This window comes from Planococcus citri, chromosome 3 (genome assembly GCF_950023065.1).
Source record: "Planococcus citri chromosome 3, ihPlaCitr1.1, whole genome shotgun sequence".
Taxonomy (NCBI): domain Eukaryota; kingdom Metazoa; phylum Arthropoda; class Insecta; order Hemiptera; family Pseudococcidae; genus Planococcus; species Planococcus citri.
The window spans coordinates 67,884,878-67,898,414 of record NC_088679.1 but is presented as its reverse complement, the minus strand read 5'-3'; the positions used below and the strand labels follow the sequence as shown (position 1 = coordinate 67,898,414).

Below are 13,537 nucleotides of genomic sequence, written 5' to 3'. Positions count from 1 at the left end.
GCGATAGTACATTATACTGACAACTTCGATAAGAATTTCCTCAATTTTTTTCATTTTTATAAGAGAAAAATGCTCAGAATTCCCTATGTCATGTCATGTCGCCGATGATACATTCTTACCTTCGGTTTTGTGAAGTCAGCACGTGGCTTTTGACGAACACGAAAGCAGGTATTCGATTCGTGTAAACGTGTATGTATTTTTCGAGTCTCTTTTGTCGTATACTTTACCATACTTACCATAATACCTGTGCATTGTATATTTTACGAAACCTTATAAAATAATAGGTACTTACTTACCTATGATGCGATGATCGATTGGCGTATTTATGTAAATGTACCTTTAATAATGTTGGTTCGTTTTTTCTTGTATATTTACAGGCGAGAAGTGGTATGAATTAAATCGGGGCGAAAATTTAAAAAAGATTAACGATCTTTGTGATATCAATTAACACGTAACTTACGGTATCGTTGATCGTTGTAATTTGCTCAGGCCGCAGCCACAATTGGTATACTTAACGGGTTTCTTTGTTGTGGTGAGTAATTGTTTTTTTTTTAAATGCAGTTATGTTGTGTGTCGCCCTGTGCACTTGCACTATTTATTTGTGTTTACACTGTTCAGTACGATGGCCTTTAATTTGATCAGTTTTCTGTGCTTAATTATCCATTGTACCTCGTGTTTTTTATCACCTTTGATTTCAAAGGCGTTTGTTTTGAAATGTTGATGGTGTACCTAGTTTTTTGTTTCGAGAATATTTTGAATGTGTTTGGAGACGTGTGATTTTGTTTTAGACGAGTATTTTTCTTCTTCAAGGATTAGGTACGCTTTTTTGTGAAATTTCTATAGAATGAAGTGCAAATTCTTACATTTAGTTTAATCATGAAGGAGAGGATCAAAAATTCACTTACATATACTAAATAGTCGACATTACAGTAATTAATGCATGTATTTCTTTATGCCAGGATGAGGCGATGAGCATTGTGGCTTAAACTGAGGTATTCATTCTCCAGTTACCCTGAAATTCCGCTTCTTAGTTTCTGCATTGCTTAAATAAAAAATCATCTTACATGTTATGAATCTACCTATTGCCATGTTCTATACAATGCAAAATGGTATCCTTTGTGATGGTCAAATAATCATCAACTGGTCCTTGTCTTCACACTAATCTGGCTGAGACACTTATTCATTAGTTACCCTAAAATTCCACTTTTTACTTTCTGTATTGCTTAAAAAATCATTGTCTATGTTATGAACTGTTGGCATATCATCTAATAGCCGTTAGTATCCCAGAAAGGACGATTATTGGGGGCCATTGGTGCACAAATGCTCCTAAGTTTTCATATGTAAATAAATATGCTATCATCAGGTCGTTTCAAGTTAAAAATTCGTCTGATTAGCACATTTTTTGAAGTTTTTAAATTGTTTCAAGAGAAAAATGAAAAAACAAATTTTTAAATAATTGCTTACTAAGTACATTGGTATTTTTCGATGAATAGTTAGTTTATTTCCACGTGCTTTTTTATTCAATTACTATGTCAAGCACTGAAAGTGAAAAACTCCTTTACTTACTAAAAATTTAATTAAATTTGCAGTTTTTAAGCTCCAAAAACTTTCTAAACAGAGTACCTAAGGAAAAATTGATTACGAGTAGGTATAACAAAATTTGTTCATTTTTTGACGTAGTATGCAATTCATTTCCACATTCATTTTTTTCATCATGAGATTTTTTTAAAATTTAAAATCATTTGTAGCCTCTTCAATCTGCAAGTTAGATATAAAATCATAGTAGGTGATTTTGTTCATTTTAGAAATCAAGATACAAGATATCATACAAAAAAAAAGTGTAAGTACTTTATACACAACTGCGCAGCCATTGAAAGCAAAAAATTCATTTTAGCCGGGCTTTGTGGGGGGGGGGCTACCCTGTAATTACACCACTGCTGGTCACATTGTTTTCATTTATAGAGTACCCAAGTATGTGTTATAGCCCAATAGGACTTTTAGTTCTCGAGATATCCGCGGTTGGCGTTATTAGGCACCAGGTGGGCTGGCGTATTTACTATTTAGGACACACTCGTACTTATTTCATTATTTCCATGAAATACAAATTATTTATAGCTGGTAAATTGTCACAAGATTCTGGGTACAGCAATAGCAGAAGCTTTGGTTACTTGAATTTGAATCGTGTCATTATTGTATTCTACTACTCTGTATTATAGGGAATAGGCGACTGGCAGAAGAGAGAGACTGAAATGTTTGTTTCCTGAATGTGAATATGTACAATGCAAATAACCATTCCCTCCAATAGATAACCGAAATAATTGAAGTCTATGCGTTATCATGGGCACGTCCCAGGGCAATTTTATGCCTGCAAAGGAATTTTTACAATTAATACATATTCTTTATTCTTACATTTCATTGGTTGCTGCACCAATCACATTTTGTAAAAAAAAAAGTAAAAAGGGAATAGAATTTTGTGCATAAAGGTACATTTTATCTGATTTCTATACCTACTAAAGTAACAAAACAAACTTACCATTAAATCTTTCAGCGTTGGAAATTTTTTATCCGGGATCAGGCATGGAACAAGGTCACGTAAAAAGTGACTTTGTCACTATTTAACGTGCAAGTCACTTTTTGTCACTATTTTAGCGAAAATGGCCAAAAAAAGTGACTTTGGTCACTTTTTTAACGATTTGTCGTGTAAAAAAGAAAAAGATTCGGCGCCGAAGCAGTGCCGAAAGTGTAGCTCTGATGAAAGAAAAACATTATTTTTTACTTCTTGAAACACAAATTTTCGAAAGCTTTTGCCCTCGCTATTTTTCAAAATCAAGATGAAAATTTCTAAAAAAAATTAAGTTTTAAAGCCGAAAAATAAACTCTTCATCCTCACATTAAAAAAACATCGTTTTTATGCCTCTCCTCGAAATACAAATTTGCAAGAGCTTTCGCCCTCGCTCGAGCTTGTTCTCTTTTCTTTTTCAAAATCAACTTCCTAAAAAAACATCATTCTAATTCCAAAATTGAAAAAATAAACTCCTTGCATTTAAAAAACCTTGTTTTTAGGCATCTCAAAATGAAAATTTTCAAAAGCTTTGGGGGCCGCTTCGCTCGTGTTAATTTGTTTCTCTTTCAAACATAGGACCCAAGATGATATCTGCTCCAAAGTTTGCCTGTTCAGTAACGAAAATAACGTTTTTTACACTTTTCAAGTTTGGATTTTTCAAAATTTTCGCCCTCGCTCCGCTCTGGCAAAATGTTCACCGTTTCATTCCTATTTTATTCAACTTATTTGGCTCAATTTAGTGTAGGTGCAAGTACATAGATTATTTTTTAGTCATAAAACTATAAATTTTTCAAAATTTTGTTTATCCTTTTACGAATGCATACTTAGGTTGACCTAATTCAGCATACAAATTCTAATTTAGTTCAGTAAATAAATCTAATACACTCATTTCAATTTCGTCGAATTGTTCAATTTTTTAAAAAATCAGCAACTTTTTGCGTTTTTTGTCCTCAAAAGTTGACGAATTTGTAATTTTTAAACTCCCCTCAAAATGACAACATTGGCTAAAATATTCAAAGTAAAAAAATTCAAAAAAAAGTACACATGATTTTATTCCTTCGTCACACACCCTCTCCCCCAATCTTCATCCCAAAAAAACTGGCGTCGCATCAGCACCGGTGCCAAATCCCGGTGGGTCATTCCATGCCAAATCGGCGGATTTTTGCACGAGGGGTCTTCGATTTTTTTCAAAATCAGATCATTTGTAGAGGTCATCAAACGATGACGAATGACGCAAACCGGACATTTTTTCGATTTTTTATGACGGAGCTGTGGCGCTTCAAAGTTCTCCAAAATGGCCGAAAATGGAAAATTTCAGTTGCAAATTGCTCCGGTTGCACGTGGTATAGAATTTTGAACTTTTTTTCAAATTGTAGTACTTTGAGAGGGTAATCGACGAGTGATGTCAAAATCAGTGTTGCCACTTTCAAAAACCTAAAAAAATCGATTTTAAAACTTATAATTTAAATATAACCACGATCTCGGCGAGTAAAAATTCTGAAAAAATTCTCAGTTTTAGTCCTTTTTATGTAGAATAACATATCAAAAAATTAGACTGGCATCTTTTTTCATTTTCGAGAAAAAAAAATTACAAGTTTTACAATTGCTGCAAAAGTACCGTCCGAAACCTAAAAAATGAAAATTTTTGCATTTTTGAAATATTTTACCAATGTGTAGACGATAATGTGAAAAAAATCCTCCTCCCCTCATTTGTCAACGAATTGACATTTTTCGTGCTATAAATTTTTATTTCAAGAGTGAAATTAATGCATTTTTCGTCAATTTGTCGACAAATTGGGGGGAGGGAGATTTTTTTCACATTATCGTTTACACATTGGTAAAATATTTCAAAAATGCAAAAATTTTCATTTTTTAGGTTTCGGACGGTACTTTTGCAGCAATTGTAAAACTTGTAATTTTTTTTTCTCGAAAATGAAAAAAGATGCCAGTCTAATTTTTTGATATGTTATTCTACATAAAAAGGACTAAAACTGAGAATTTTTTCAGAATTTTTACTCGCCGAGATCGTGGTTATATTTAAATTATAAGTTTTAAAATCGATTTTTTTAGGTTTTTGAAAGTGGCAACACTGATTTTGACATCACTCGTCGATTACCCTCTCAAAGTACTACAATTTGAAAAAAAGTTCAAAATTCTATACCACGTGCAACCGGAGCAATTTGCAACTGAAATTTTCCATTTTCGGCCATTTTGGAGAACTTTGAAGCGCCACAGCTCCGTCATAAAAAATCGAAAAAATGTCCGGTTTGCGTCATTCGTCATCGTTTGATGACCTCTACAAATGATCTGATTTTGAAAAAAATCGAAGACCCCTCGTGCAAAAATCCGCCGATTTGGCATGGAATGACCCGGTACTTTGAAGTGCCCCATCCGCCCCTGGGTATACATCAACACTTTGCTATGCTCATGCAGGGGGGGGGGGGGTTACTAAAAAAATTCTCCGATGATCGCTACATAATATATCCTTTGCTCACATTTCTCAAAATTTTGGTCACTTTTTTCAAATTTTTGGTCACTTTTTTGCTATTTTTCAGTCACTAAAGTCACTAAAAACAATAAAATAGTGAGTTTCATGCCTGTGGGATGATTATCGAAACATCAGTCTTTAATTGTTTCGAGCAATTTCAAGCGTAATTCTTCTTGCTTTTCCTGATAAGTAACTGAAATTCATGCAAATCTATGTAAATCAAGTCAATTACGTGCCTATTAATTTTAACTAAATGAGCAGAATTTGACTGTGTTGAATTGAATTGAGGTATCAAGTTGAATGAAGGCGTTGAGATGAGTGCAGGTGTAGAGTTGAATTGAGGTGGGATGGAGATGTGTGCATGTATGTACATAATATTGATGTGCTACAGTTCCTGTCTCCAATAGTGTCAAATCAAAATTATTAGATGACCCTACATAGGAAGCAGACCCAGCTGCTGATATGTACTTGTATTGCATTTGCAAGAACTTGTTTGTTGTTCTTTGTATGAGGCTAAAGTACCTGGGAGAACTGTTTTTTTTTTTTTTTTGCTTTAGGTGGCAAATCATCTGTTACATACTTGCAGTCAGGATTTTCAATATCTAAAAATACTTGTAATACGTACATATAATTTAAATTAGGACCTATTCTCTTCAAAAAATCTTGCATAAAGGAGATGGTGAAACATTCACTTACTAAACTAGACAAAATTTGGTGCTCAATTGACCAAGACTTTTTCATCTGATTTAGAAGTTCGTTGTTACTTAACTGAAGTATGAATACCATGGTACCTTGTGTGGTCTCAGCGGTTCTAAAACTTCCTTCAATAATCCAACCTAATTCTGTCTCCTTCAACTTCGGCAAATTTGCACCTAGATTGAAGTTTTCAGATTTCAAAATTTTCCAAAAAATATCTACCCCAATAATATATCAATATCATCGGGTATGTTGAAATATGGATCAACTAGATATAAATGGGATAGTAAATTACACAAATTTATTTTGAAATATTGGTTGGGAACCACTGAGCTGATAATATTCTCGACAACAAGGCAACAAACTGTTATTTCAGACAAATTACATATATCTAGAAATGATCATACATCAATAATTCATTATTTAGTAGTACTCCAGATTCGATATTCGAAGTTGATGGTGAATTCAAATTATTTTCAACACCTACTAATGCAGTGGCCAAAAGGGGGTTATTATCACGATTTACTCAAGTTACGTTTTTGTTCAGAAGGCAGACAGATAAATTTTGATTGAAATTCATTTTGTCCAATGGCATTGAGTTCCTTCTTTTTTTTCTTCAAGGATTAGGTATGCTTTTTTGTAAAATTTCTATAGAATGAAGGGCATATTCTTACATGAAGGAGGGAATCAAAAATTCACGTACATATACTAAATAGACATTACAGTAATTAATGCATGCATTTTTTTATGTCAGGATGAGGCAATGAGCATTGAGGCCTAAATTAAGGTATTCATTCTCCAGTTACCCTGAAATTCTGTTTCTTAGTTTCTGCATTGCTTGAATAAAAAATCATCTTACATGTTATGAATCTACCTATTGTCATTTTCTACACAATGCAAAACTGTACCCTTTGTGATGGTCAAATAATCATCAATTGGTCCTTGTCTTCATCCTAATCTGGCCGAGACACTTATTCACCAGTTACCCTAAAATTTCACTTTTTACTTTCTGAATTGCTTAAAAAAATCATCGTCCACGTTATGAACTATTGGCATATTATCTAATAGCCGGTGGTATCCCAGAAAAGACAATTATTGTGCGCCATTGGTACACAAATGCTCCTAAATTTTCATATAATAAGTTATGTAAATAAAATAAATGTAGTTTGTAATCAGATCGTTTCAGGTTAAAAATTCGTCTGATTAGCACATTTTCTGAAGTTTTTAAATTAGATTTCAAGAGAAAAATGAAAAAACAAATTTTTAAATAATTGCTTACTAATTTAGTACATTGGCATTTTTCAACTCATAGTCTGTTTCTTTTTGACTAAAAAGGATTTTTTAAAACTAATACCTGCATTATTCTTTATTATTACTTACATTAGTGCCTTTCGGCCATCAAAAGTTCAGGTTAAAAAAAAAACAAAATCTGCACTGTATACAGGGTACCCGGTGAATGGTGGTACTAACTTCAGGTTTGTATATAACATAACCACTAACCAGGTACGAGTAAAAAAACGTAAAATAGACAAGTTATCCATTTTGAAACTTGAAGGGGCAAAATATGTTTTCAAAATGTAAGAGCCAAAATTCAATTTTGACCATAGGGGTTGGTAGCACTTTGAAAAATGAACAAAATTGCCTATTATGACTTTTTGTGTAACTTGCAAATTGAAGGGGCTACAAAATTGATGATCTTTAATTTCAAAAAAACGCAATGAAAAAATGAATGAGGAAATGAATACTACATACGTCAAGAAATAATCATATTTTGTGGTGTTTTTTTCTTAGGTACTCGTCTCTAATAGTACATTACATTACTAGATTAATAAAGTGGGTGATTATGAACGAGTGCAAAGTTACTGCGCGAGTCGAAGACGAGCGCTGTAACTTTGCACGAGTTCATAATTACACACTTTATTAATCGTGTAGTGTAAGGTGCTTTACATAATCAACACTCGTAACCTCACCATTATTACACTTCTGTTGTTTAGATGCAAAAAATGTGCGTCTATGAGTGACCAAACTTCACCGGTTAAATTTGTTAAATTATGTCCAAACGTAACGCGTACGTAATGGCGAGTTTCGCGGCGTTGCCACATAACACTAGGGATATAATACGCTCATTATGTACGTGTTTGACCCGACATTAGGTCGCTCATAATGACGTACATTTTGCATCTAGCGACAGAGGTGTAATGATGAGATTACGAGTGTGTATTACGTAAAATTTAAAAAGTTTTTTAAACTCGGCACAATTTTCAATTTGCTAAAAATTTAATTAAATTTGCAGTTTTCGAGCTCTAAAAACTTTTTAAATTTTAGAGTACCTAAGAAAAAATTGATCACAACAATATTTGTTTATTTTTTGACGTAATATGTAATTCATTTCCACATTATTTTATTTTTTTCATCATGGGATTTTTTGAAATTTAAAATCATTTGTAGCCTCTTCAATTTGCAAGTTAGACGTAAAGTCGTAATAGGTGATTTTGTTAATAAATTCATTTTTGCATGGCTTCTTGGGGGGATGGCACCCCAGTATTCACACCACAGCTGGTCACGTTGTTTTCATTTAAAGAGTACCTGAGTATGTGTTATAGCCCAGTAGGACTTTTAGTTCTCAAGATATCCGAGATTGACGTTATTAGGCACCTGACAGGCTGGCGTATTTAGGACACAGTACCTTTCATTATTTTATTATTTCCATAAAACACAAACTATTTATAGCTGGTCAATTGTCAGGGGATTGTTTACCTTAAAAGAAACCATTTCGTCTCCACATTCGCCCCAGTCTATTACAGATTTATCTAACTATTGCATTTTAGTATCCGAATTCTTCGAAGAAAGATATTTTTATCTTCTTTAATGCATTTTCGTTCTTCGGATCCTTGAAATTTGTCCTACAAAATTGCTCCCATGTGGAAAGAAAGTCTCCGTTCCTCAAGTGCTCGAACGCCGTCTTGGTATATCCGGTAATATCAAAACAAAAAAAATTCCTTGCCGGCGGGGGAAAAAAACTTATGCGCCATTGCGCGTGGAAGAGATCAACGATTGCACGATAAACAATTCCATACTGTTCCTCGAAATTTGTACCAGCTTTCGAAAAGGATCCAACTATATGGCATTTCTTGTCTCTTTATCACATTGTAAAAGGTATCATGATCGTCCTTGGTGGTGCCTAAGGGTGGTAATGAATGAAGTGGCTAGTTGAGAAGTCAAAACTGGTATCCAAGGGATTTGTGAATATTTTAGCTGGTGTATATCAAAGATCCCTCCATCTTCATCAATCAAGACGTAAAATAATGGAGGCCAATACCTACTATACAAGAAGGCCGATTTATAAAAGACTGCATTTTTATACATTTATTCAACATCACCTAAAATGTAACAAAAATTAAGTATGTACATGAGATCTTAAAAACTATCGAATGTTTGAGATAAATCTTTCTAGGGAAGAAAATGGAACTATACATAGTTCAGAAATTTCTTTCAAGGAGCTCTACAAATTAATTTTCTAACACCCCCCCCCCCAATTTTGCAAACTCAAAAAAATAGGGAGACTAATAATTCTAAAAGAACAAACAACATTTTACTTAACCTAAACATAGTACACTTCAATTTCTTAATTCTAGTTTTAAAAAAAACACAAACAAACATGTTTTCCCTTGAATTCTAATTACAAACAATACAAAAGGTATCACTGAAGATGGAAAGATTACTTACATCTTAAGGCCTTTTTATAAGCTTCTTACGATTAATATTACGGAAAAAAGTACGGCAAAGTAAAATTAATTTTACCTAAAGGCCTTTAATAATTAGTGAGACAAATAATTTATTCAAAACTAGTGCATCTTTATTCATTGTTATGTTACATGACAATCTATTGAGCGCTATCTGCAATAAAATTCCAGTAAGATAAGCGAATTTCCTTTCAGCTTTCATGCCAGAACTACTGTAAGGTACGCACAAAAACAATTCTGGCAAATTCCACCATAGATACTTTCACATTCTAGTAAAATTCTGCAAAAGGTTTCCAAGAAAATTCCAGGGAGCAAGAAAATAAATTTTCATCTTTTCAGATGCCAATTGCCATGTTTATCTAACGCCAAAGTAGATTCCTCCTTCAGACCAGACGATTTGTACAATGATTTTGCCGATGAGTTTTCCACGTTTTTAGTGCACTCTAATCACTTGTGTCTTTTCTGGCCACTTTTGTGGCACATAGTTATACAAGAAGTAACTCAATTCCAAGGATGAAAAGGATGGTTTAGCCTTGATTTGTTTTTCTTATTTCTGGTCACCTTTCCATGATTCAGATTCTTTGGTACATCTGCAGTTAACACATCAACGACATCTTCTTCCTCCAAGACTAATAAAACACACATTTTCCATGTAGAGAATCAAAATTTGCAAAATATTTGAAGAGTGATATTCCAAAACTCGCTTTGTCCATTTTCACAACTTTTCAGGAGAGAGGAAAAACAGTTTCCCTTTAAACGGGTAAATTGGCTTTTCAGGCGAGTTTAGCACTTTATTTCGGTGGATTTATGATGTAGGAGTGTAGGTATACACTTCATCCACTAAATACTGCTGAAAAAAATTTCAATAAAAATGGACAAAGCGCGTTTTGGAACATTATTTTTTTTTTAATTTTTAGTGAATTGGCTATTTAGGTGAGTTTAACACCTCATTTTGGTAGGTTGATGATGTAGGAATGTGAGTTGATACTTCATCTACCAGGTACCACTGAAAACCCAACTTTGATAAAAATGGACAAAGCGAGTTTTGGAATATCACTCTTCATTTGTTCTTTTGATAAATTGTTGTTGAGTTTCCAAACTACCTTATCATCAATGCAATGTAGCAAAATTTCGTCTTCTTTCTCTATCAAGCAATCTGCAAGAAATTTTCTGCTGCATACCCCCCTTTGAACAATATTTTGGCCATTCAGAAAGAAAAGAAGGTACAGTCTCGGTTTTCAAGTACGGATGCTGCAATGTACCTACATATGTACTTACTCGTATTTCCAACAAAAACGCCTTTATTGGGATCAAAACATTTTTCACGTTTTACTTCATCTTCAGGGTTGAAGTGTTTCTCACAAAGCTATAGAAAAATTGAAATATGTTAAAATTCATTATGGTAGTAGTGTAATACTTAACTACCGCTGTTTTTTGCAGAAATCTTGTTAAAATGATGAGAAATAGTGTTCTGTCGAAGAATTTTTTCAAAATTTCGCGGACAAGTTGAAAAAAAATGGTAGTTAAGTTCTTATGAAATTCCGGACTTTTATAAGAACTTAACTACCAATTTTTTTCAACTTGTCCGCGTAATTTTGAAAAAATTCTTCGTCAGAACACTATTTCCCATGATTGTGATGTGGATTTTGCAAAAAAAAACGGTAGTTAAGTTTTAATGAAAGCGCAAACTTATTAAAACTTAACTACCACTGATAGCGCTATCACTTCGCCACTAAAAACGCTTCGAGAGGGTAATATTATACGATGAATTGAAAGGTTTTTTAACTGAATGTTTCACCAAGGAGTGGATATATTAAATGGGGGTCTGGGGGCGAAGCCCCCAGCAATATTTCTGTCCAATATATTATTGAATAAAAGTAAAATAGCTTTGTAATTGAAGGTGAAGCAAAGAGAATTGGTAAAACTGCAATTTTTAATTTTTTATCAATTCATTTTGCTTCAATTAGGTATGCTATTTTATTCAATATATTGGACAGAAATATTCCTGGGGGCTTCGTTCCCAGACCCCCATTTAATATATCCACTCCTTGGTGAAACATTCAGTTGAAAAGCAAAAAAAAATCTTATTAAAATAATATTGTTATAATTTATTTTCAATAATTGAAAAAAGAATCAGCGTTGAAATTCGCATTTTGTAATATTTTTAAAAAAATTCACCAATTCCAGTAAACTTGCACAATGTACATGTAGATACATCTCCCTTCAGAAAACAGGGTCTCAGAAGTCAGAACCAGTAGTATTCGAGTTCTATTTTTATGAAAACTTGACTACTTACCGATTGTTTTTGCAAAAAACCAGAAAAACCTTTCAATTCATCGTATAATATTACCCTCTCGAAGCGTTTTTAGTGGCGAAGTGATAGCGCTATCAGTGGTAGTTAAGTTTTAATAAGTTTGCGCTTTCATTAAAACTTAACTACCGTTTTTTTTTGCAAAATCCACATCACAATCATGGGAAATAGTGTTCTGACGAAGAATTTTTTCAAAATTACGCGGACAAGTTGAAAAAAATTGGTAGTTAAGTTCTTATAAAAGTCCGGAATTTCATAAGAACTTAACTACCATTTTTTTTCAACTTGTCCGCGAAATTTTGAAAAAATTCTTCGACAGAACACTATTTCTCATCATTTTAACAAGATTTCTGCAAAAAACAGCGGTAGTTAAGTATTACACTACCACCTTTATGGTTATGATAATTGAATGAACAGAACTTGGGAACTTACTCTTCTATGTATTATCCGTGATTTTGAAATAAGGCTCTTTTTTAAAATAAAATTTAACCATTTTTTATGAATATCATCTTTTTTAGGGAAGCGAAATACATGAACTTTGTTGTTCCGATCATAGTTTCCCCTGCATCCAGGGACACATTTATTTACCATGTTAATTAAGTTACAGTAGACAAATTAAATATGTAAACAGAACTGTTGAAAATGAAATTACAGAATTGAAACAAAATATTTTGATCATTTTTCTACACAAGACTCCCATATTAAATATGATACAGTATCGCCTCCGCCTCCTTCTGTGACATCACATAGACTTTTTAGAGTGGTGTTCAGGCCTTCTTGTGTAGGTGGTATTGTTTCAAGAGTTGTTCACCGATTCATTCGTCATACATTCTTTCGTTTTTTAGCAAACAAAAGCAAAGTGATGATAATTTTCCAGAAACCTTCAGTATATTATTTCTCATGAATGAATAATTTCGTATGATTTTACTTACTTACTTAATTAAATTAAAATTGAACTATAATAAATGATTTGATTATAGTTAAAAGAAGGATTTTGCACGTCATTTTCATAAATATGCAGTGTAACTGGGTATGGTTTACTAATATGCAATGAAACTAATTTTTAAGGTGCTATTAATAATTAGGTACTACCTCGAAATACCCGAGTAATACTTTTTACATACTATTTCATGTTTATAAGAATACCAAACAATGACAAAAAATTGTTTTATAAACAATTAGATTTTAAAAAAATGATGCTCGAGTAATTAATCTACATAGAAAAGTAAAAGTAGTACAAATTAACATCTAATTATTGATTTTCACTGAAACAGAATAGTGTTGAAACCACGTGGACGATGACAGCTTTTTCTACAATATGTATCCCTATGCATTATTTAAAGTAAAACGCACCTAATTTAAGTAGGCAAGGCTCAGCTGTGTCGAATAATGAAAAATCCAATTAGAAAGACAGAAGATATTTTAATAGTCAGTACGGAGCGTTTTTAAATAATTAATTGTTGCTCGACGATGATGTTATATTTACGATGCTTTTTAAGTAAGGTCATCGCGGTATAATTTTAATATTTGAAAATTTCATCAATTATTAATCGAATGACAAAAAGAGGAAACACGAATCGAGGAAAGGCGTAATTGTAGGTCTTAAACGGTATTATCTTTTTCAACGATATCGTATACCTATTACTACCTGTACCTACCTACCCATTGCTCCCCTACATAAGTTTGATACACGACTTTGTTATTTTATCGGTCACCAGACAGAAAAAAAAAATAAA

General features: G+C 32.9%; 1 protein-coding gene across 4 annotated transcripts in view; it reads left to right on the top strand.

Annotated features, from left to right (window-relative positions):
- The window catches only part of Mccc2 (methylcrotonyl-CoA carboxylase subunit 2), a 121,331-nt gene that overhangs the window by 107,445 nt on the left and 349 nt on the right, over nucleotides 1–13,537 (top strand). For 2 of the 4 annotated variants that reach the window (XM_065354083.1, XM_065354084.1), the window contains one exon: nucleotides 378–531. The exons of 1 other annotated variant lie outside the window; for it this stretch is intronic. Coding sequence is in view for 2 of the 3 variants with exons in the window: in XM_065354084.1 (XP_065210156.1) it covers nucleotides 378–393 (16 nt within the window). In the remaining variant the exon portion in view is untranslated. Of the gene's footprint in view, nucleotides 1–377; nucleotides 532–5,347; nucleotides 5,408–13,537 lie in introns of those variants that run through there. One more of the 4 variants, XM_065354086.1, reaches the window with a different exon arrangement.